Source organism: Camelina sativa, chromosome 12 (genome assembly GCF_030686135.1).
Source record: "Camelina sativa cultivar CO46 ecotype springtype chromosome 12, ASM3068613v1".
Classification (NCBI taxonomy): Eukaryota; Viridiplantae; Streptophyta; class Magnoliopsida; order Brassicales; family Brassicaceae; genus Camelina; species Camelina sativa.
Window position 1 is genome coordinate 33950883 of NC_141891.1, and position 21963 is coordinate 33972845.

The 21963-nt window shown below is 38.6% G+C and overlaps 2 protein-coding genes and 1 pseudogene across 2 annotated transcripts; all 3 read left to right on the top strand.

The window, feature by feature from the left end:
* The first annotated feature begins 4366 nt into the window (after window positions 1-4366).
* On the top strand, window positions 4367-5268 carry LOC147933025 (putative thionin-2.4). The gene is made up of 3 exons (XM_087478308.1): window positions 4367-4718; window positions 4797-4874; window positions 4979-5268. Exons 1-3 carry the CDS (start codon window positions 4541-4543, stop codon window positions 5074-5076), a joined length of 354 nt encoding a protein of 117 aa, XP_087334434.1. The 5' UTR covers window positions 4367-4540; the 3' UTR covers window positions 5077-5268.
* A 9773-nt stretch (window positions 5269-15041) lies between these two features.
* LOC147933026 (uncharacterized) lies at window positions 15042-16176 on the top strand (annotated as a pseudogene).
* A 595-nt stretch (window positions 16177-16771) lies between these two features.
* LOC147933027 (uncharacterized) lies at window positions 16772-18271 on the top strand. The gene is made up of 4 exons (XM_087477262.1): window positions 16772-17056; window positions 17234-17385; window positions 17489-17766; window positions 17955-18271. Exons 1-4 carry the CDS (start codon window positions 16772-16774, stop codon window positions 18269-18271), a joined length of 1032 nt encoding a protein of 343 aa, XP_087333388.1.
* Window positions 18272-21963: the final 3692 nt, after the last annotated feature.

The following is a 21963-nucleotide window of genomic DNA, read 5'->3' on the forward strand; positions in this document are numbered from 1 at the left end:
GAAGGACTCAATAAGTTCAGTGATCGATATTCTCTCAACGAGTCCATACATTTTCACTAATCTGATGTAGAGAGACAACAATGGGGATAATGAAGGTTCTTTAAGGTTATGGAGTTCATAGTAAGGAGTGTTGATCCTAATCATGGGAAGAGTACAAAAAGTAGCTCTTAATTTGATGTGATGAAGAGTGCAAAGAAAAGGTTTAAAATATGTGAGTTTCAACATTCAACCCTTTTCTTTGTTCATGAGTTTTTGTCTGTTCTTGCTTAAGGACAAGCAAAGATTCAAGTCCGGGGGAATTGATGTTTCTGTACTTTATCGGTTTTAAATATAGTTTTTAGGTTTGTTTTGGACCTTATAAAATGATATGTAGTGTGAATGTGTTTGCTTCGTCCATGAAACACTGGATTCTTGGTGAGCGTAATCGCAGATTTGTTATCAACATGTATTGTTGCCTTTTTGCCAGTTTCTCCAACGATTTCTCCATGAAGATCTTGGAGCCAATATGCTTGTTTAGCAGCTTCTGTAGCTGCCATGAACTCAGCCTCACAAGAAGATAACGCAACTGTCTCTTGCTTTTGTGAACACCAAGTAATTGGACAACCTTCAAGATAAAATACCTGCCCAGTGGTACTCTTCTCATCATCTATGTCGACATTATGTGAACTGTCGCTATAGCCTACTAAGCCACTTACTACCGATCGTTTGAAGAAGATTCCAAGAGAAGTAGTTCCACGTAAGTACCTTAAAACTTGTTTCAAGGCAGCTCCATGAGTCTTGCATATATCTGCTCAACACTCTTAACACTATAAGACAAGTCAGGTCGTGTATTCAGCAGATATCGAAGACAGTCAATAGTCCTTTTGTATCCTGTTACATCAATCCCTTTCTCCTTTTGCGACTTGGACAGCTTCAAATTGAAATACATTGGCACTTGTGTTGAGTTACAATCAGCCATTCCTGTTTCACATAATATCTTGCGTGCATATCTATCTTGTTTAAAGCTAATCTCACCTTCTTGTTGTTGTACTTCAATCCCGAGATAATAAGTAAGCCTTCCGAGATCACTCATCTAAAATTTAGTTGCCATTTCTTCCTTGAATTCCTTGATCGAGCTTAATACGGAACATGTCACCAACAAATCATCAACATATACCGCCACTATAAGAAGATTTTCCCCATCAATCCTTTGATACAGAGAAGGTTCCTTTAAGCATCAGCGAAACCTCAGTTCCTTACGCACTTTATTGAGCTTTGTATTCCAGGCTCTGGGAGCTTGTTTTAAGCCATAAAGAGCTTTCTTCAACTTGTAGATCTTATGTTCACTTCCTGATATCGTAAAGCCTTCGGGCTGACTGACATAGACTTCCTCTTTTAATTCTCCATGTAAGAACGCGGTCTTAACATCCAGATGGTGAATTTCCCAGCCTCTTGAAGCCGCTAGAGCAATGATGAAGCGAACAGTTTCCATTCTTGCTACCGGAGAAAACACCTCATCATATTCAATTCCATGCATTTGAACATATCCTTTTGCTACTAAACGCGCCTTGTGTTTGTTGATTCTACCATCAGAATTGCATTTTACCTTAAAGACCCACTTTAAACCAAAATGTTTAACTCCTTGAGGAGGATCAATTAGGTTCCACATTGTGTTCCTCTCGATGGAAGAAAGCTCGTTTTCACATGCCTCTATCCAAACTTTGTGATCTTTGGCTTCTGTAAAATCCCACGGTTCATCATTAATCACAGTTAGAAGTTTCTCGCCTTCTATTTCAGCCATCATAACATAATCATTCATCCAAGCTGGTTTCACTTTTGGTCTCGTTGAACTTCTTAGTGAAATAACATCACTATTATCATGGTTTTCTTCATCACCTTCTTCACCATTTTCTGAACTAGCATCATCTCCTTCTTCTTGACAATTTCCGCCTTCCTCATCATCACTAACAAGATCCTTTGTTTCGGCACTAGTATGCTCTGTTTCGTTACCTCCATTTTCTTCAAGAATAATGAATGTGCCAGATTCTTTAACAAGTCCTTCCTCCTTGTCATTCCAGAACCAACTTTTGTTTTCATCAAAGACCACATCACGAGACACACAAATTTTCTTGGCTGTGGGATCAAGAAGTCGATGTGTTTTCAAACCGGGTTCTGTGCCTACATGAACCAGAACTCTTGATCTATCATCAAGTTTCTTTCTTCCAATTGATTCAGTTCTTGCATAACTCAAACACCCAAAGATTCTGAGATGTTCAACATTCGGCTTCCTTCCTTTAACTGCTTCATATGGTGTGTTCCCAATCAATGATCTTGTTCTAACCCTATTGATTAAGTAAGTAGCGTGCCTCACAGCTTCTCCCCAAAGGTAGTTAGATAAGTTCATGTGTTTTAAGATGCTTCGAGTCATCTCCATAAGTGTTCTATTGCGTCTTTCTACTACGCCATTTTGTTGAGGAGAGTATGGTGCAGTCAAATGCCTTTGAATTCCAAACTTATCACAGAAATTCTGAAACTCGTGAGAGACAAATTCTCCACCTCTATCGGTTCGAAATATCTTAACCATAGCTCCAGTTTCTTGTTCGACGAGTTTCTTGAAAGCTTTGAATTTTTCTAATGCTTAGCTTTTCTCCTTCAAAAGAGCAGTCCACATATATCGAGAGTGGTCATCAATAATCACGAATATATACCTTTTGTGAGAACGAGTCGGCGGCGTGATTGGACCACAAAGATCCCCGTGAATCAGTTCAAGAATTGCAGAGGCTCGATATGAGGTAGATTGTGGGAAAGATTGTCTTGCTTGCTTTCCAAGTAGGCACGATGCACACGTCTCTCTCGAACATGATGCTTGGTATGCTAATTACTAGTTCCTTGTTGATCATTGTCTTCATTGTCTCAACATTTACATGACCCAACCTTGCATGCCATTTGGTGGACTCTGTCGAAGATGCTAACTGCAGGCACTTAAAGTTATCAACTTCAAGAACGACTTTGTATGGACGATTCCTTGACCTTCTAGTCTCTATCAGCAAACCTCCTAATTGATCATAGATTTTTCAACAGATCTTCTTTCATTCGCACCTCACATCCAACTTCAGTAGCTTTACCGAGACTTATGATATTACTCTTTAGATCCTGAATATAATATACATTGTTTAGCACTTTCTTTACTCCATTCTCGAACACGAAACCGATTGAGCCTTTACCTTGTATATTGATTCTTGAATCATATCCAAACCTCCCGTAATTGCTTTATCTTGTTTTAGAAAGAAATCTCAGTTTCCACTCATGAGATTACTAGCTCCATTGTCGATATACCACACATTCTTTGTGTCTAGGTCAGATTCAAACACGCATTACCACAACTCAATATATATGCTTTGCTCAAGACATAGAAATAGAAGATTTCTAACAAAAGGAAATTTAACATAACTCATAACTTCCTATTCTTCTTATAAATGAATATTTAGATTGCTCCTAATTATACTCTGCTTGAGCCCCAATCCACTTCAAGATTACTCAACAAAAAGATTATATGGCTTTAACATACTTACGTACATGACTGGATGATAAAAGAATAAATTCGTGGAAAATATAGTTGTCGAACACACATATTGACATGTAAAAAGTTCTTGTCGTAAAGAAATGTCAAAATAGAATGCTTTTTTTTTCTTTGGTAATGACAATACAAAATCATATCTATTGATAACACTATAAAACTGAAATTGGAAATAAAACCAAATCTATTATTCAAATTTCAAACTGAAAGTCGAAACAAAAGAGTTGGTTAAAACTAAACAAACAATTTGGATTTTTGTCTCATATTTTAATTTGCCATCAGCTAGTCTAATATATATATATATATATATATATATATATATATATATATCTACATAACGACAATAGAGTTGGTTAAAAATTTAATATATACCTACATAACCACAAGAGAGTTGGTTAAAAATTAAACGAAGAAACGAAAAACACGTTGTAACAAACAACGTTCTTATCTTTTCCTCTAAAAACTACTCATACACAAGAATTGATAAAAAAAAATTATCGACATAATACTCATCATATAACCAACTCTCATCATAGCTGTATACAAAATTTTTAGAAAGTACATAAGAATTATACGATTAGCAGTTAGCACGAACATACAAAATATAACCAGCCAAACTTATACGGAATATCCTAACTAATATATTAAGTAACAGAAAACTTCAACAAAATTCTCTGTTTGGTTCCATTTAACCAAGAAGAAAAATAAAAAGAAGATAGGGTTGGTCTTAATAAGAGATCACCCGGAGGTGAAGGTAACAATTAAGATAGGGTTGGTCCACCCAGCATGTGATAAACCTGGCTATCAAAGAAAGTTTAGTGGTTGCAAATTGTAGACCAACTGGTATTTAAGCGAGCCTTGTTTCATCATCAGTTCATCAATACAAGCTTATAACTCTCCACATACATTGTGTGATCAGACAACTAATCAGTCGAAAGATGGAAGGAAAAACATTGATTTTAAGTGTACTTGTAATGAGTGTTCATGGCACAAATTCAAGTTGACGCTAAGAGCTGTTGTCCCTCCACCACTGCTAGAAATATCTACAATTCTTGCCGCTTTGCAGGAGGTTCCAGAGAAAGATGTGCTAGCATCAGTGGCTGCAAAATCGTTAATGGGAAATGTCCTAATGGATATACTAAGGACATTCTTGAGAACACAGGTAAATTGATTATTATTTTACGTTATTAAATATGGATCAAGATTGCATTATTTTTTTTTTTTTGATTTTTGTCTCAAGGTGATGCTGTGAATGAATACTGCAATGTTGGGTGTGTATCTTCTATCTGCGGTGCTCTAACCACTCTCCATAACTCCGGTAATGCAAAATCCTAAATCTCATTGTCATTACTAAATTTTTTTTTTTAATACTGCACAAGAGAACACATTTGTAATACATTCAAATTTTGATTCAATGACTAGATGCAAGTGAAATTGTGAATGGAGCTGTTGAAAAATGCGTCATGGCATGTTCTACAATCTGCACCAAGGGCTCAATGAATACAGTTGAAACTGCCTAAACAACCATATCCGTGAAGATACCACATACATCTTCAGGTGAAGGGGGTGGCCATATTTCACAGTGTTGTTTTTCATGTTTCTAATAATTGTCGTGTGTGACAAAAATGTAGAAGGTTGTCGATCTCTAGATTGTGTATGCCTTCTATTTTCTATCTTTAAAATAAATAATAACGTGTGTTTTAAATTTTAAATAGATATCTTAATTAAGTGACTAATTTCATTAAGTAATACATCCAAAATGTAAAAAACCAAGATAGATTAACGACAAGTCTATAATCTATACTATTAAAGCAGAAGTACTCCCTAGACTCAAAATGGACCATGACTTTGTTTTGGTAGGTTTTTCATTAAAAATGATTAGAGAATCACAAAATTTAATCTAATTACACTATAGTTTCGTTTTTGACAAATGACCATTATGCCTTCAATCGATCACTTAAAAAATTATGGGTCGGGACGCGGATCCTAAAATATCCGACAACAGAAGGAAAAAAACCTGCGGATCTGTTTATACTCCAGATTAATCTTTTTCGGATCCAGTATATTATTTCATTCAAGATTAGTTATTTAAGATCCCAAACAGAGTTATTCATTATAGGCAAACACTCTGATTTCATTTTCTTTTAAGATATTTAAATGAAAACCATAAATTTTAATTACCAAAAATTCAGATATTTCCTTAATTACCGAGATTCGATCTTAACAAATAATCTTTAAAAATGAATATTTTGTAATTCTAAGAACCATAATAGTATGCTAAATAAACCATAAATCAGGATTATCTTTCCATATCTTTGTTCCCAAAATTATCTCGATCTTCAATGCTAATTAAACAAATCAAACAACATTTAGTATTTTAAGATTATGGAAACTAGAATATCTTAATTACATCTTTGATTTAGATTATATGGAAACTGGAAATCATATAATTAATAGCAAATGGAAACCAATATTGCATATTCTTAATCATTGGTATATTACTCGCATATTCCATATAATGCTAATCACTCACCTACAACCCTAGGATTTCCTTATAAGTCTATAAATACTGCTCATTCACCAGAGCTCATAACACCAAAAAAGTGAAACACACAAGCAGAAAATTTTAATTATAATCATTTTTGTTTTTTTTTTACTTTTCTATTACGTTCGCTCAAACTATGTTTTGATTGTAAGGATTATTTATTTCATTAATTAAGTTATTGATTTACGCTATACTCTCCTATATCCAAACTACATTCTTATATACCATGAGTTATTTTATTCAGCAACAATAAATTTTTTGTTTTTTTTCCAGCAACAATCAGTTTACATTTCTGAAATTTAGAGTTTTATACAATTTATGCAATGAAAATTGGTTATTAACCATTGCATCCCTAGCTTGATCAAAATTATTGAGCTATTACGGCTGATTTTGTTGTGTATTACTGGCCACCTATCAAGCAAATGTATTTTACTACAAAACTACTATCCAATATTGCGGTGTATCTGTTTCCGTGAAAAGTTGCATTCTACAAACTACTTACTCTATTAGAATTTCCAATTTACTGTATAACCCCAAATATATAAATAAACACTATATAAACAAAGAAAATAAGTCAAAATAAAAAACTACATTACAAAAATATAAATTACAAAAAAAGTAACTAATAAAATATATAATCTCGTGCTGTAGCACGGGGTATCACCTAGTCATCATTTAAACATCATAAATCCATCATTCATTTATTTGTGAGAACCATAAAATTCAACTAGGCGATTGATTTAAAAAAATACAAAATATCTATTAACAAAACAAACTACTTTAAGAAAATAAAAAGATTGATAAATTAAAGTGAGGAAAAAGAAATATCTTGTCCTATTATAAATAATTCTATTGTTATATGGATATCCATTATCGGTTCATTAGTGTAATCCTAAACTCTATTATTGTATTCTTATATATATATTGTATTCTATGGAATATAATTATAAAGAAAAAATAATTCCTTATACCTTGTTGTTTCTAACATTTCAATATTTGTTCAATGAAGACTGAATCTTCTTCGAATGCATCCAAATTAAAGAGTTCAAAAAACTGAAACTAGAAAACTTATAAAATAGAACATGAAGTGACGTAAATAGAACATGTCCCTAAAATTGTAAAAAGAAATCGGGCATGAATTAAATTGGGTGGATATTCCACAAGATAATGTTACAGTTTATAAATTCAACTTATTAAGTATTCATTTCTTACATCGAAACTCACTTGGACAAGACGAAACATGTTTTCGATGCTAAGATTGTAGGTACATCTTGGTTCAGTTCTTTTTTTTTTTCAGTTATGGGCTGAATAATATATTACAATCCTTTTTTTTGTTTTGAATATTGTTATGATTGTTGGGACTGCAGTTTTCTTAAAATTTACATGTTTTGGGATAATGATTTTCTGGCGACTTTCCGGCAAAATTCCGGCCAAATGGCTGATCAGAATTGTCTGGTCGATAGTGCAATGGAAAGCTGGTAACGAGTACTACAAGATGGTATACTTATATGTCCAAAACGGAGTTGATTTGAATGAGAAATAAAAGTGTGAAGAGAGCTACTTGGGATGGTTTGGGAAATATCCCACATTGAAAATATGAGTGATTTTTCACTCATATATATATAGTTTCACACTCTTCTAGTTTCAAAAGTGTGTAGAAGGAAGAAGGAACTTCCCACACGCGCGCTGAACCGAACCGGGCCGGCTCGGGCTCGGGCTCTTGGGAATTCTCATCTCGCCGAGCATTTTTTGGTCCGTTGTAGGCCCATTTAATTTTTGGAAAGACTTGGCTTAAACTCCAAGTAAACTTGGGCAGTACTCCGAGAATATTCAGAGAATATTTTCTGAATATTCACGCGAGACCACCTCCTTCCACTATATATAGAGGTGCAGCCTCTCATTATTTCTCACACTCAAAAACACAAACCCTCCTTCTAATAAGTCCAGCCACAGAGCTCTCTCTCTCCCTCTCCTTTGCTTTAGTCAGAGGAAGTTCTTATAGTTAGTAGTCTCGAGAGTATAACGTAGATCTGTTCGCTTGAGTTCTATTACTGGTGTGCTACTATAATAATTCGTGATCGGTTGTATCCTAAGATTCATAAATCGTAATTGTCCGAAAGCACTTACGGCCGATTTATTGAATTAATGAAAGAGATATCATATCTCGCCTTCGTGATTTATTTACTGCTTTAATATTATGTTGTTATGCTGTTGTAATTCGTTCTTGATTTCGTTGTTTAAATATAATTCGCATATTTTTTCAATTCGATTTTTGAGCTCCTTACAATGATATATGTGTTTGGCTTTGAGGAAATCTTAACCTATGAATTCGATTAGTATTTATGCCAAAGCCTTTAGTAATTAGTTTCTTGTGATCCATAAATAAATCCATAAACTAGGCAAACACTTATTTGACACATTAACTTATTGTTGTCAAAATATTGAACTCATTATAATTTATAGGCCATAATCGTTTGGATCGACCCATTACTCCATTTGTCATAGATGACTTTGACACATATTTCTCCACCAATGTTTTGGAGATCTTCTTATATTATTCGTTACTAATGTTTAGGTACCAGCGCGTTATGCGGAATTTTAGTATAAATTTTTTAATACATTTTTAATATAAATATAATAATTCAAATTATTAAAAGATTTTGGTTTCGGTACATTATTTTCTAAAATTTTAGTTAAACAAATCTAAATCACTTTCGGTAAACTTTTTCTCGTTATTTTCTACGATTTCAAAACAACCAGACCTGTTTTTTTTATTACCATAATAGCTAGATCTCATATTCACTAACAACCTAGCCTCATTCAGTATAATCAGCGGATAACCAAAATCATCAAACTTTTTTTTTTAATGAATGTAAAATTATATTCAAACAAAAAAAAAGTTCTTTATACATCAAATGCGTCCTTGTATCAAAAGGTTCGAAAAAAGTTCAAAAAGGCAAACTAAAAAGAAATGAGAATTAGCTACGGGAAGCTAACCAAAGCTGCAGGCCATCGTGGAATTGCTTCACTAGAGGTTTATATCGAGAGAAGCTTATTTCGTATAAGACGGTCAAGATATTTAATCATCTGGCCCGAGGTAGCAGGCACCTCTCCATGCCTGCGGCGATTCTGCTCAAGCCAAATTGTGTGGACGGCAGCCTGGAGGGCAATGCGCAGAAGATAGTGTTGTGTACCTTTGACTACTAGACCGGAGAGAAGAGCAAGGAGCTGGGGAAGGCAAACCAAGGAGGGTCGAGGAAGGAGGGTCGAGGACCCGAGAAGTAAATACGCAGTTGAAGAAAAGATGAGACAGGGTCTCAACTGTTTACCTGCAGTACACACAAGACTGGCTCACGCCTCTGTTGCATAGAAGCATACGGTCTCCCGTTGAGAGTATGTTCCGAATTGCAAGCCAAAGCAAAAAATAATGCTTTGGGATGGAGTGTGGGAACCAGACCGCGGTATACCAGCTTACATGACTCGTGGCGTCTAAGCTGCGACCAAGTTTCTGAAGTATAGAACTGAGTCGTGTAGGTGTTGTTCATACGTTTCCCTAGTGCAATATCACTACTAGCCGTGGGCTCTCGGTTTTGAAGCTTTGTGACTTCCACCTCCATCTGATTAAACAGAACCAAACGGTGATGTCAAGGTGTGTGAGTTTGGAGGACCGTAACTACTATTGCAGTGGAGGGTATACCAAATAATAAACCTCAATCTCCAAGGACCGCATGAAGGCACCCCAGGGGACTCCAATTATCATACCAAAAGGACTACTCCAACATAAGCACGCTTAACTGTGGAGTTCTCTCAAGACCCTTGACCGAAAAGATAAGTGCATTTTGGTGACATAGGTGGCCAAATCAATTCTTTTAAACCTCTCCGCAAGCCTCTGAAACCGGGGTGTCACAATTCACCCCCACTAACAAATCGCAGCGTCCTTGTTGCGCTTCAAGACCGTCACCCCCGACGGTGTGAGCCCACTCGACTCCACACTCGTCTAGGTTTGGCTCTGATACCACTTTTAATGCCACGACTGCCACCTTTCCTTAACGGGCCTCACGTCCTCTCACTGGGCCCATGAGCCCATCCATATCCGACGGTCGCGTGGTTTTCAACATCTGGGTGATTTTAAAGACTTGTTACCGTCCCTACAAATCACCACATGATCTTTCCCTGTGTTTTGTCCTCACTCGCATAGTTCCAACAGTCACTTCTCTGAAGTTCACCTATCCTGAGACTACTCCAGCATAAGCACACTTAACTATGGAGTTCTCTCAAGACCATTGACCGAAAAGATAAGTGCACTTTGGTGACATAGGTGGCCAAATCAATTCTTTTAAACCTCTCCGCAGCCTCTGAAACCAGGGTGTCACACTCCGTTCCCCACTTCCATCCGATGGAAGCATTTTGCCTGAGATCTGTATTTTAGTAGTTTCTTCCACACCCAAGAACCGTTAGTGGTGGACTGATGTGTCTGCATTTTATAGGATTTTAACAATAGTTTTTGTACTTGAGTCTTTTGTTAAGTCCAAGTGTGCTTTTAGAGTCTTTTTAGTCTTGTGTGAGTCTGTACAGGTTCTAGGTGACTTTGGAAGGAATCTGAGCGCTTTGGGGATGAAAGTATGCACCTGGAGCTAAATTGGTTGAAGACTGATCGGGCTAGCAAGCAGATAGAGTGAGAGCAGAAAAATATTTCGGATCGACTGATCCTCGCTCGAGATCGACCAGTCCCGTCCCCGAAGCAACTTTTTCTTTTATGCTTCAAACCAACTTTTAGGGTTTTATATTACTATTTAAGGATGAGGCTCGACCTCTAGAAAGACAAGTTTTATTCTACGCAGCTTTTGAGTACTTGTAAGCTTTGGAAGAAGATCTCTTATCCTTTCTAACCCTTTGGAGAAGAATTTTGAACCCTTTTATTTCTCCTAGCAATTCAAACATGTTTTCTTCATTTTTGATTTGTGGTTGTTGTTGTCGATGTCTGAGTAGTCTCTCTGTTGGGTTTCGGGTTTCAAAAGGGGTTTTATGATTCTCTGAACTTAGGTTGTTAGATTTGGGATTGATCTATTGTGTTCTTCCTCTATTGTTGTTCTTAATGCTTAAACTAGATTAGCTACCTAGTTTATGATTATAGGTTTAATTCATCTAGGCATCAAAAGTGTTGTTGAATTGCTTGAAAGGAACATAGGTGAGCAAGATGATCCTTAGCCAACGGAAGTTGAAGTTAAGGCACCTTGTGAAAAAAATCAAACTTGAACTTATTGCTTGCTAGGATTGCTAGATTCAAACGACGGTTTAGAGTTTAATCAATTCCATGCATAGATAACTAATGTAGCGACAGTAGATTAGTTTTACATTCGAGATTTGAGTTCAAGAACAGTATCTAATGCTTTCCCAATCTATTATCTGAATTAGTGATCATAACTCCTAATAGACTCCCAATGCCCAATACTCTTCTCTGAATTTAAACACTCTTTTATTTTCCTGTTTTGATAATTACTTGTCACACAAATTTCCTTTTGCCTTAGCTAGACTTGATCTTCACAATTTTATAGTGCATTGTTTGTCTCTGTTGATTCGACCCTAAAGTGCTACGACGACACCACTAGATCGTGGTTGAGTGCACCTTGGGTTTTAATTGACCTTTGATCATGGACCCCTTTGCCGACCAGAAAGAAGAGGATCGTAACAGTTCCGGCTTAACCCAATTAACCCAAAGAGATTTTGTGGCCGAAACTATGCGCAAAATGAGTTTGAAACAGCTAACTTTATTTACCTCCACCAGTGACTTCAGACCCAAGCCACCTTCCTCCTTAGGTAAACACACATTAACCCAGGCAACTTTGTTTTTCCTCCCATTTAGTTCTGGTCCTGACCAGAGAAATGCTGCACAAAGCCGTTCAATCTATTGGACACATGCACTAGGTAGTTTGAAAGCTGAAATCCAAAAATTAGTGAGACTTGCAATAAAAGAACTGAGTAACTGCAAACGGCCAGCAAAAGATAGAAACTGTTGCTTCCAAGAACTTAACGGAGACTTGATCTTCTCAATTAGTGGGAGAGGAGACAATCATGAATTGTCATACGCTTGCTGAGTAGGGGGAGACCCAAGTGGCGAACAGGAAGTGTACCCAGAGCAAAAAGAAAGGTTGTGACTAGAATTTGACGTTCTTGGTTAGACACCCCGGCAAGGAAAAGCGTCAATTTCTCCGGACTGATACATAAACCAGAATAAGCAGCAAAACGCTGGAAAACCTCTAAAATCCCTTCAATCAAAGAGGCTTTACCATCATAAAAGACCATTATATCATCAGCAAAGCAAAGATGGGTAAGGTTCAAACCACGATAGCAAGGGTGGTAGCCAAACTGACGAGAGACAACTGCTTTATCCAACAATGATGATAAGACATTCATACAAATGACAAATAGATAAGGAGATAGCGAACAACCTTGACGAAGTCCCTTCTCACATTTTTAAAAAAACCGGCAAGCTCCCCATTTATTTGAACAGAAAAAATGTTGTAGAAATGCATACGTTGATCCAGTAAATGAACTAAGGAGGTAAGTTTAGAGCAGATAGCACATTCAAAAGGAAAGGCCACTGGATGGAATCAAAAGCTTTCGAAATATCAATCTTCAGGGCACACCAAGAAGTGAGATTCTCTTTATGATAGTCAGTGACCAGCTCAGTAGCAAGAAGAAGATTCTCCATCAACAACCGGTCTTTGATAAATGTGGATTGATTGGGCGCAATGAAATAAGGTAAGATCACTTTAAGACGATTTGCCAAAAGCTTTGAGATTAGCTTGTACAAGACATTGCAACAAGAGATCGGCCTGTAATCCTTCATTTCTCTGGCCGCTGTTGTTTTTGGAATGAGAGCAAGGATCGTAGCATTTAAACCTTTAGGTAAGAAACCAAACCTGAAAAAAGATTGGATTGCTTTTGTGAGATTAGCACCAATAAAAAGCCAAGCACTCTTGAATAACTCAACCGTATGTCCATCTGGTCCCATTGATTTATTTAATGGCATGGATAGGAGCACTTGCTTCACCTTTGCATCAGTGATCTCCGAAGTTAACTGATCCTCAAACTAATAATCATCTAACTAATAATCCAATAACCAATAAAATGAACGATTAAGCAAAGATCCAACATTCTAATCATGTCATAAAACAAACCAGAGAACGAACAATCTAGCAACCGTTCTAGCCAACTATTTTCCCCTCTAGCATTTGAACAAAAGCACAAAGCAAACAATTGATCCTCTAGAACATACTCCTCTTCATCGCCTTGATTTCCAGGATCAAACTTAGCCTTTACCTTCACGGCAACATAAAAGCAACTCCATCTACTCCATAATGTCATCAGCACCCAGCTCCTCCATAACGTCCTCAGAACCCAATTGTTCCACCATCGCTGAACCCTCCAAGTTAAGAGACACCTGAGCCAAATCCTCTTCCACCCATACTAGATCGCTGCCTGCTTCCACCCTTGTAGTATCCCCTAAGTCTATAATCGGAGCAGTAGCCGAGTCTAGCAAGACCATGTTCTCCACCGTTGGCTCCTCCGCATAGTCCAGAAACAGTGGTTTACAAACCACTTTTCGTTCCTGCAGAACCGCTGTCCCGGTTTACAAACCGAACCTTGCTCTACAACCAACCCTTAATCCGCCGCCTCACTCGATTACCCCACTTTATCTACAGCCAAACACTTATGGCGATGTCGGTGTTCATTATATTGGACATAATTGGAAAATCGTGGCTGTCGAGAGGAAGAGTCTCCTTGAGGAACTGATCTCCTCTGTAGTCCGCCATAGGTTTTCCCATATCTTGACCGCTCACTACCACCACTGGGGTTGCCTTTGAACGGACCCTTTTGTTTTTCTTCTGACTAGAGCTACAGAGGAGCAGCTTCTCTAGAGAGAAGGTGTACTATTTTTATCTATGAAACATGTTTTAGTGCTGTTTAAAGGTTTTTTTTTCTGATATGCATTATGACTAATTTATGTAAAAGATCTTAATTATATCCAATTACGATTTTCACGCTGTTAATAGCATCGAGTGGTTGTGCAAAACATCAAGTACTTTTTTGACTATACTGCTTTAAATTTGTTAGCATATGTCTCTTAAAAGTTAGCAATTTTGAATTTGTTCTTCGACGCTTATAAAAAAAACTTACCCAAAAATGGGGACTTATGAAGAGTAAACATCGATATGTTGCTCTCTACATGCGGTCTCTTTTTATTGTAGTGAACTCGATATATATTTATTTTCTTTTATGGTTAAAACAAATTTTATGATTTAAATGCACATAATTTTTTTTTTTAATCACAAATCATGAATTTACACAGAGATTTTCACTAATGTTTCACCAATAAACAAAAAAAGAGTAGATCGAAGGCATTTGGATTAAGTAGACATGATAATTGACTAGAACTAGAAGTATCAGTTAACGTAAACTGAAAATATTTTTTCTTTTTGGTCACCAAATAGCTTTCATTAGATACAATTAGAATTTAAACACAGTAAATCACAGGAGGCTAAAGCCCTTTTAGCTAACGAATCTGCCACATGATTGGCAAGACAAGGAGTAAAATTGAAAAATATAGCAACAAAGCTACTGTGAAGTTCTCTGATATCTTGCAAGAGTCCAAAAAGCTCTATGTGGAAACCATCTTCATTTATCAAACTGAAAAGATTATATGGCTTTAACATACTTACGTACATGACTGGATGATAAAATTCGTGGAAAATATAGTTGTCGAACACACATATTGAAATGTAAAAATTTATTGCCATAAAGAAATGTCAAAATAAACTATACTCTAAATTGGAAAACGGTGTGTTTTGCTAAGGAGGCGAAAAATTGGCGATTAAGGTTTTGGTTTTTGTATTTGACAAGTTTTTCCTGCGGCGCTGTTAGGCTGCTCGGAGGGAAATGTCAGAGAGATCTGAGGGTGCTTTGGATGTCTCAAGTCCTAAAGTGAAGGAGTCATGGGTTTCAATGGTTAAATATAAACAAGTTTTGCAAAAGTTTGATGTCGATCTAAAAACTTCGGAAGGGAAATGATCTGTGAAGATTTCGGATGAAGTCCTCAACAACGCTACGCCGCTTTGGGAGGATTTCCTAGTCGGTAAATTCCTGGACACTGCTCCCCACATCGGAAACGTTCATGTCATATTAAACAAGATATGGAAGCAGGTCCAGAGTTCCACGGGATTGATGTTTATGAAAAGAATGCTACTACTCTGCGGTTTAAGGTCCCTGATCCACTCATCCGGGCTAGGATCCTAAAACGTGGTATGTGGAATATAGCAGAAGTGCCAATAGTGGTCTCGAAGTTGTCTCTGGTCGCTGAAAAGACTTAACCGAGGAAAAATCGATCCCACTTTGGGTTCATTTGAAGAAGGTTCCATTGCATGTGTACTCCTGGGAAGGGCTTAGTTTCATTACTAGTGCGGTGGGAGCACTAGTACGGTTGCATCCTGATACTTTGGCTTGTTCAAATTTTGATGTTGCAGAGGTGTTTGTTAATGTGGATCTATCGAAAGTACCACCTACAAGTATCTGTTATTCTAAAAACTGGTCTGATTTTTGTGTTGATTTTAACTATCCTTGGCTGCCACCACGATGCACTGTTTGTGAGAAATGGGGACATCTGGCAGCTAGGTGTGTCGCAAGCACGAAGGTGGGAGCGACTGAAACTCTTCAACAGACAGTCAAAGAATCAGTAAGCATAGTAGCGAGTGGTGTTGTCCAAGCTACCACATCTCAGACCTCACTTATGCTTTCACGGCAGGACAAGGAGTCAGTTCATGGTTTGTCTGCGGAAGTGGGTCACAAGGTTGTGAACTCGGCGGAGGATTTGGGGGAGTGGTCCCCTGTCTCACCATCAAAAACTAGTCGTAGTCCTCATAAGCTATCTGGCTCTAACTCAAGTATCCCTCTAGTATCGGCATCAAAGTTTGCAGTCGTCAGTCCGGATGAGGAAGAGGATGGGGAAAATACTGAGACAACTGATATTGCGGGTCAGGCTCCTGTGGAATCACCTGCTGATGCAGTTGCTACGTAGGCACAGGTAGCTCGTACTACAGATCAGATTGAGATTAATGATGCTTGAAGGGGGGGAAGACCTCCATCGGCACGTCTATCTCAAAGGAAACAACAGGGAAGTGTGGAAACTTCAGCGCTTGCAACCAAGGCTGCTGCCTCGGTTGTTTCGAAGAAGCTTCCTCGCGGTAATGTTTAAATGATGTGTTTCTCATAGAATGTTCGCGGCTTCAACAAAACCATTAAACATTACGTGGTTTGTGACTGGACAAGAAATTCTTAGATACAATTTGGTTGCCTTTTGGAGACGCGAGTCAAAGAAACAAAAGCAGATGCAATTGTATCCTTGGTCTTTCCCACCTGGTCTTTTTTGGCTAATTATGAATATCATCGTTTTGGTCGCATTTGGGTTGTTTGGAGACCACATGTGAGGATGACTCTGGTTTCTAAGAGTGATCAAATCGTCACTTCCTCTGTTTTGCTTTTTTGTGAGGCAGAGGAGTTTTTCTGTTCGTTCATTCGATTCAAAGAACAAAATGGAAGAGAGAAGGGCATTATGGGACAATATGCGAAACCATCATGATTATCCACTCTTCCGGAACAAGCCGTGGTAAATAATGGGTGACTTTAACAAAATACTGGATGGTGAGGAGCACTCTGACTATCCCCTTTCTCCTGTTTTTCCTCCGGGTATGTGTGAATTTCAAGCTGCTGTGTGTCACTGTAACTTGACGGATATAGGATATCATGTTCCGTTGTTCACTTGGTGTAACAAGCGTGATAATGGTCTCATCTGCAAAAAACTAGACCGTGTTCTTATTAATGATGTCTGGCTGCATCGATTCATGCGTGCTTACTATGCCTTTGAGGCTGGAGGATGCTCTGATCACCTTCGCAGTCGGGTATAGTTAGACGTGGGTACACTTGCTCTGAAAAAGCCGTTTAAGTTTGTGAACTCAGTCGCTAGTCTGGCTGATTTTTTGCCTCTTGTGAGGTCGTACTCGGATGAAACAAAGACTCTATTTCGTTCCACATCCGCAATGTTCAGGTTTATGAAGAAACTTAAGGGCCTGAAACAGGGTATTCGTGCCTTGACGAAGGATCGACTGGGAGACCGGGTCAAACGAGCTCGTGATACTCATGCTGAGTTGTGTACCAAGCAAGCTGAGACCTTGGCAAATCCAACTGTTGCTGCTGTGCAAGAGAAGGTAGAGGCTTTTGAGAGATGGCAGTATGTCGCTTGACTCGAAGAGGATTTCTTGAAAGAGCAATCTTGCTCCATGTGGGGATCAAAATAACCGTATTTTTCACAATGCGGTGAAAATACGTGAAAGTCAAAACTCTATCCATGAGGTTCACTATGCAGACGGTTCTGTTGCAACCACTCAAGTGACCATTAAGCAAGAGGCAGTTAGGTTTTTCTCTGACTTTCTTGGACAGTCACAAAGTGATTATGCAGGAACTACGGTGGACTCGCTTGAATCTTTATTGCCATTTTGCTGTAGTGACACTCACACAGCCATGTTGATCAGAGAAGTTTCTGCAGAGGAGATCAGGAGTGTACTGTTCTCCATGCCTGCAAACAAAAGTCTGGGACCGGATGGATACACAAGTGAGTTTTATACGAACGCATGGTCTATTATTGGTAATGACTTCGCAGTGGCGGTACAATATTTTTTCAAAAAGGTTTTTTACCAAAGGGTGCAAATACCACTATTCTTGCTTTGATTCCCAAAACCGATGCTGCTAGAGTCATGAAGTAGTACAGGCCAATATAATGTTGTAATGTCATCTACAAAGTGATTTCGAAAATCCTTGCTAATCGTCTCAAAGGCATACTCCCTGAGATCATCTCTCCTAACCAATCAGCTTTTCTAAAGGACAGGCCACTCATGGAGAATGTTCTCCTAGCATCAGAACTGGCAAAAGATTACCATAAAGAAGACATCTCCCCTCGTTGTGCTATGAAGATAGATATTTTCAAAGCTTCTGACTCTGTTCAGTGGTCTTTCCTGATTAACACGCTACACGCTTTACGCTTCCCTGAAAATTCATTCATTGGATTCAGTTATGCATTTCCACAGCTACCTTCTCGGTGCATGTCAACGGCGAATTAGCAGGTTTCTTTGGTAGTGCCCGCAGACTGCGACATGGCTGCTTTCTCTCTCCGTACTTTTCCGTCATCTGTATGAATGTTCTATCACATTTGATAAATAAGCAGCTGCAGAGAATAGGTTTGGCTATCACCCTAGATGTCACAACCTTTTATCACGCATCTATGCTTTGCGGATGATCTTATGGTTTTCGCAGAGGGCACTACACGATTAGTAGAAAGTGTGATCCAAATTTTTAACGAGTTTGCGACAATCTCGGGTCTGAAGATTAGTCTCGAGAAGTCGACCCTCTATATGGCTGGGATATCTCAATCTACTCAAGAGGCGATCAAATCAACTTTCCCATTTGAAGTTGGCACATTACCAGTACGTTACCTTGGTCTTCCATTCCTAACCAAGTCTATGACCAGTCATGACTATGCAGCGCTGCTCGCAAAAATTCGACATCGAATCGGTACTTGGACATGTAGATTCTTTTCCTATGGGGGACGGTTACAGCTTATTAAGTCGGTTCTTATGAGTATTACTAATTTTTGGTCTTCTGCGTTTCGTCTGCCTGGAAAATGCATGAAAAAGATCGAACAGCTTTGCTCTGCTTTCCTATATATGGAGTGGTCCAGAACTTAAAACTCATAAGGCGAAGGTTGCTTGGCAAGATATTTGCTCACCGTATTGCGAGGGTTGTTTAGGTTTATGGTCATTAAAAGAGATAAACATCATTTGGGGACTAAAGCTCATTTGGAGGTTACTATCTAAAGATTCATTATGGGGAAAGTGGATCCACACCTATCTCATTCATCAAAGTTCCTTCTGGGACATCGGAGAAACACCTTCTCATGGGTCCTGGATGTGGCGTAAGTTGCTCAAACTTAGAGAACTGGCAAAGGACTTCAACCGCAAGGACATACAAAACGGTGAGTCAACCTCCTTCTGGTATGATCGGTGGTCTTCATTGGGTACGTTACATGATCTGTTAGGTGACAGGGGTTATAAGATTTAGGAATCCCTAAGCATACAAATGTGGCAACTGTAATGTCAAACCATAGAGCACGGCGACGTAGTGGTGAAGTTTTAAACCACGTTGAATCAGAAATTACAATTGTTTGAGCGAAGAGAAAACCAGATACAGAGGATTTGCATCTCTGGAAGGGGAGAATAGGCTTCAAACCTCGGTTCTCGCCCTGGGAAACTTGGCAACATATGCGTATAAAGAAACCAAAATGTGCTTGGGCACCGGGTGTATGGTTTCCCCAGGCTACCCGAAAATGTGCTTTTATAACTTGGCTTGGTATGCTGAACAGACTCTCGACAGGTGACCGTATGTTGAAGTGGAACAGGAATGCTGACTCTTTATGCTTTTTCTGCAAATCCTCACTGGAAACAAGGAATCATCTTTTCTTGCAGTGTCCCTTCTCACATCAGATTTGGAGCAAACTCACAACGGGTTTCCTTGGTACCTACTCTACATCGGACTGGAGGAACTAGAACAAGGTTACTTGGCTGAAGAAACTGTAAGAATAGGAGGGGTGACACTTGTTGCCAACGAAAAGAATGAGCTGATCCCTACAAGAACTATCACATGGCATTGAGTGTGCATCGATTACCCCAAGCTCATTGCAGCCACCAAGAAGGATCATTTCCCCCTTCCTTTTATTGACCAAATGCTTGAACGTCTCGCTAATCATCCTTACTATTGTTTTCTAGATGGCTACTCTGGTTTCTTTCAGATCCCGATCCACCCGGATGATAAGGAAAAAACGACGCCTATCGTCGAATGCCTTTCGGGTTGTGCAATGCCCCTGATACCTTCCAGCTTTGCAGGATGTCAATCTTTACGAACTTGATAGAGGATATCATGGAGGTATTTATGGATGATTTTTCAGTTTATGGCTTATCTTTTTCGTTGTGTTTGTCTAGTCTGCACAGGGTTCTTCAACGTAGTGTGGACAAGCATCTTGTTCTGAATTGGGAAAAATGACATTTCATGGTTCATGGTCACCGATGGGATTGTATTGGTGTATCGTATTTCTAAAAAAGGAACAGAAGTTGATAAGGCTAAGATCAAGGTGATGTCCAGCCTATAACCTCCTTAAACGATGAAAGATATCTGAAGCTTTCTCGGCCTTGCTGGATGATATCAGCGGTTTATAAAAGACTTCTCCAAAATCGCCAGACCCCTCACTCAGCTACTTTGCAAAGACAACATGTTTTTGTTCAATGCAGAATGTTTAGAAGCCTTCCTTACACTTAAGCAAGCACTGGTCTCAGCTCCAATAGTCCATCCACCCGACTAGAATTTACCTTTTGAGTTTATGTGCAACGCAAGCGGTTTTGCAATAGGAGCAGTCCTATGTCAGCGTAACGATAGCCAGCTTCATGTCATTTATTATGCTAACAGAACACTCGATGGATCACAGACCAAATACGCCATGACAGAAAAAGAGCTACTCGCTATAGTTTTTGCTTTAGAGAAATTCAGATCCTACCTGGTCGGATCTAAGGTGATTTACCACACTGATCATGCTATGCTACGATATTTGTTATAAAAAAAGTATGCAAAGCCGAGGCTATTATGATGGATCCTTCTTCTGCAATAATTTGACCTTGAAATAAAAGACAAAAAGGGAGTGAATAGCAGGGTCGCTTATCACCTTTCTCATTTAACAATTGACGCTGAGCCCCCATTGATGACCGGCTTCCCGAAGAAAATGTGTATGTAGTCACGGTGCTTAAGGACTGTTACAAAGGAAAAGCTGATGTAAATATTCTCCAACAGATTGCTAATGACTCACCATGGTATGCTGACATATCCAACTACTTGTGTGCTGAAAAAGAACCTCCAAAATTTATTGGCGATGCAAAGAAGAAGTTTTTGCGGGATGTACAACATTATTTTTGGGATGACCCTATCCCTAAAAGCATCGTGCCGATGGCCTTTATAGAAGATGTGTCCTAGAGTCAGAAGTTCCAGGTATCCATTTTCACTGTCATGGATCTAACTCTGCGGGGCGTTTTGCTACATTCAAAACTGCAACTTAAGTGCTTCAAGCCGGCCTATGGTGGCATACTTTATTTTGTGATGTACACGACTTCGTCTCTCGATGCCACAAAATTTTATCTTAGAGATTGAGGTATTTGATTGTTGGGGAATCGACTTCATGGGGCCTATTCCACCTTCTTACTTTGTTGTGAAGTTCGATGATGCATTATGGGCGTACCAGACAGCCTATAAAACACATATAGGGACCACACCGTTTAAAATGGTTTATGGGAAATCATGCCATCTCCCTGTCGAGTTTGAGTTCAATTCACTTTGGGCGACAAAGCAGATGAAGTTCAACACCAAGATCGCGGCAGAAACACGTCTTATTCAGCTTAATGAACTTGATGAGATCCTCATGAATGCATATGAGAACACCAAAATATAGAAGGAACGGACGATAGCGCTGCATGACAAGAGGATTGTTCCCAAGAATTTTTCTGCTAATGACCTGGTATTACTCTTCAACTTGCGGCTGCAGATTTTTCCTGGAAAACTACGTTCTCGCTGGTCTGGACCCTTTTGCATCAAGGAAGTTAATGCCCTATGGTGCGGTCGTTCGTTGGAACCAAGAAGGGAAAAAGTTTACGGTTAACGGTCAACGCCTAAAGCCATATCTTCCAGATCACGTTCCAACAGAAGATTCGACCATCCC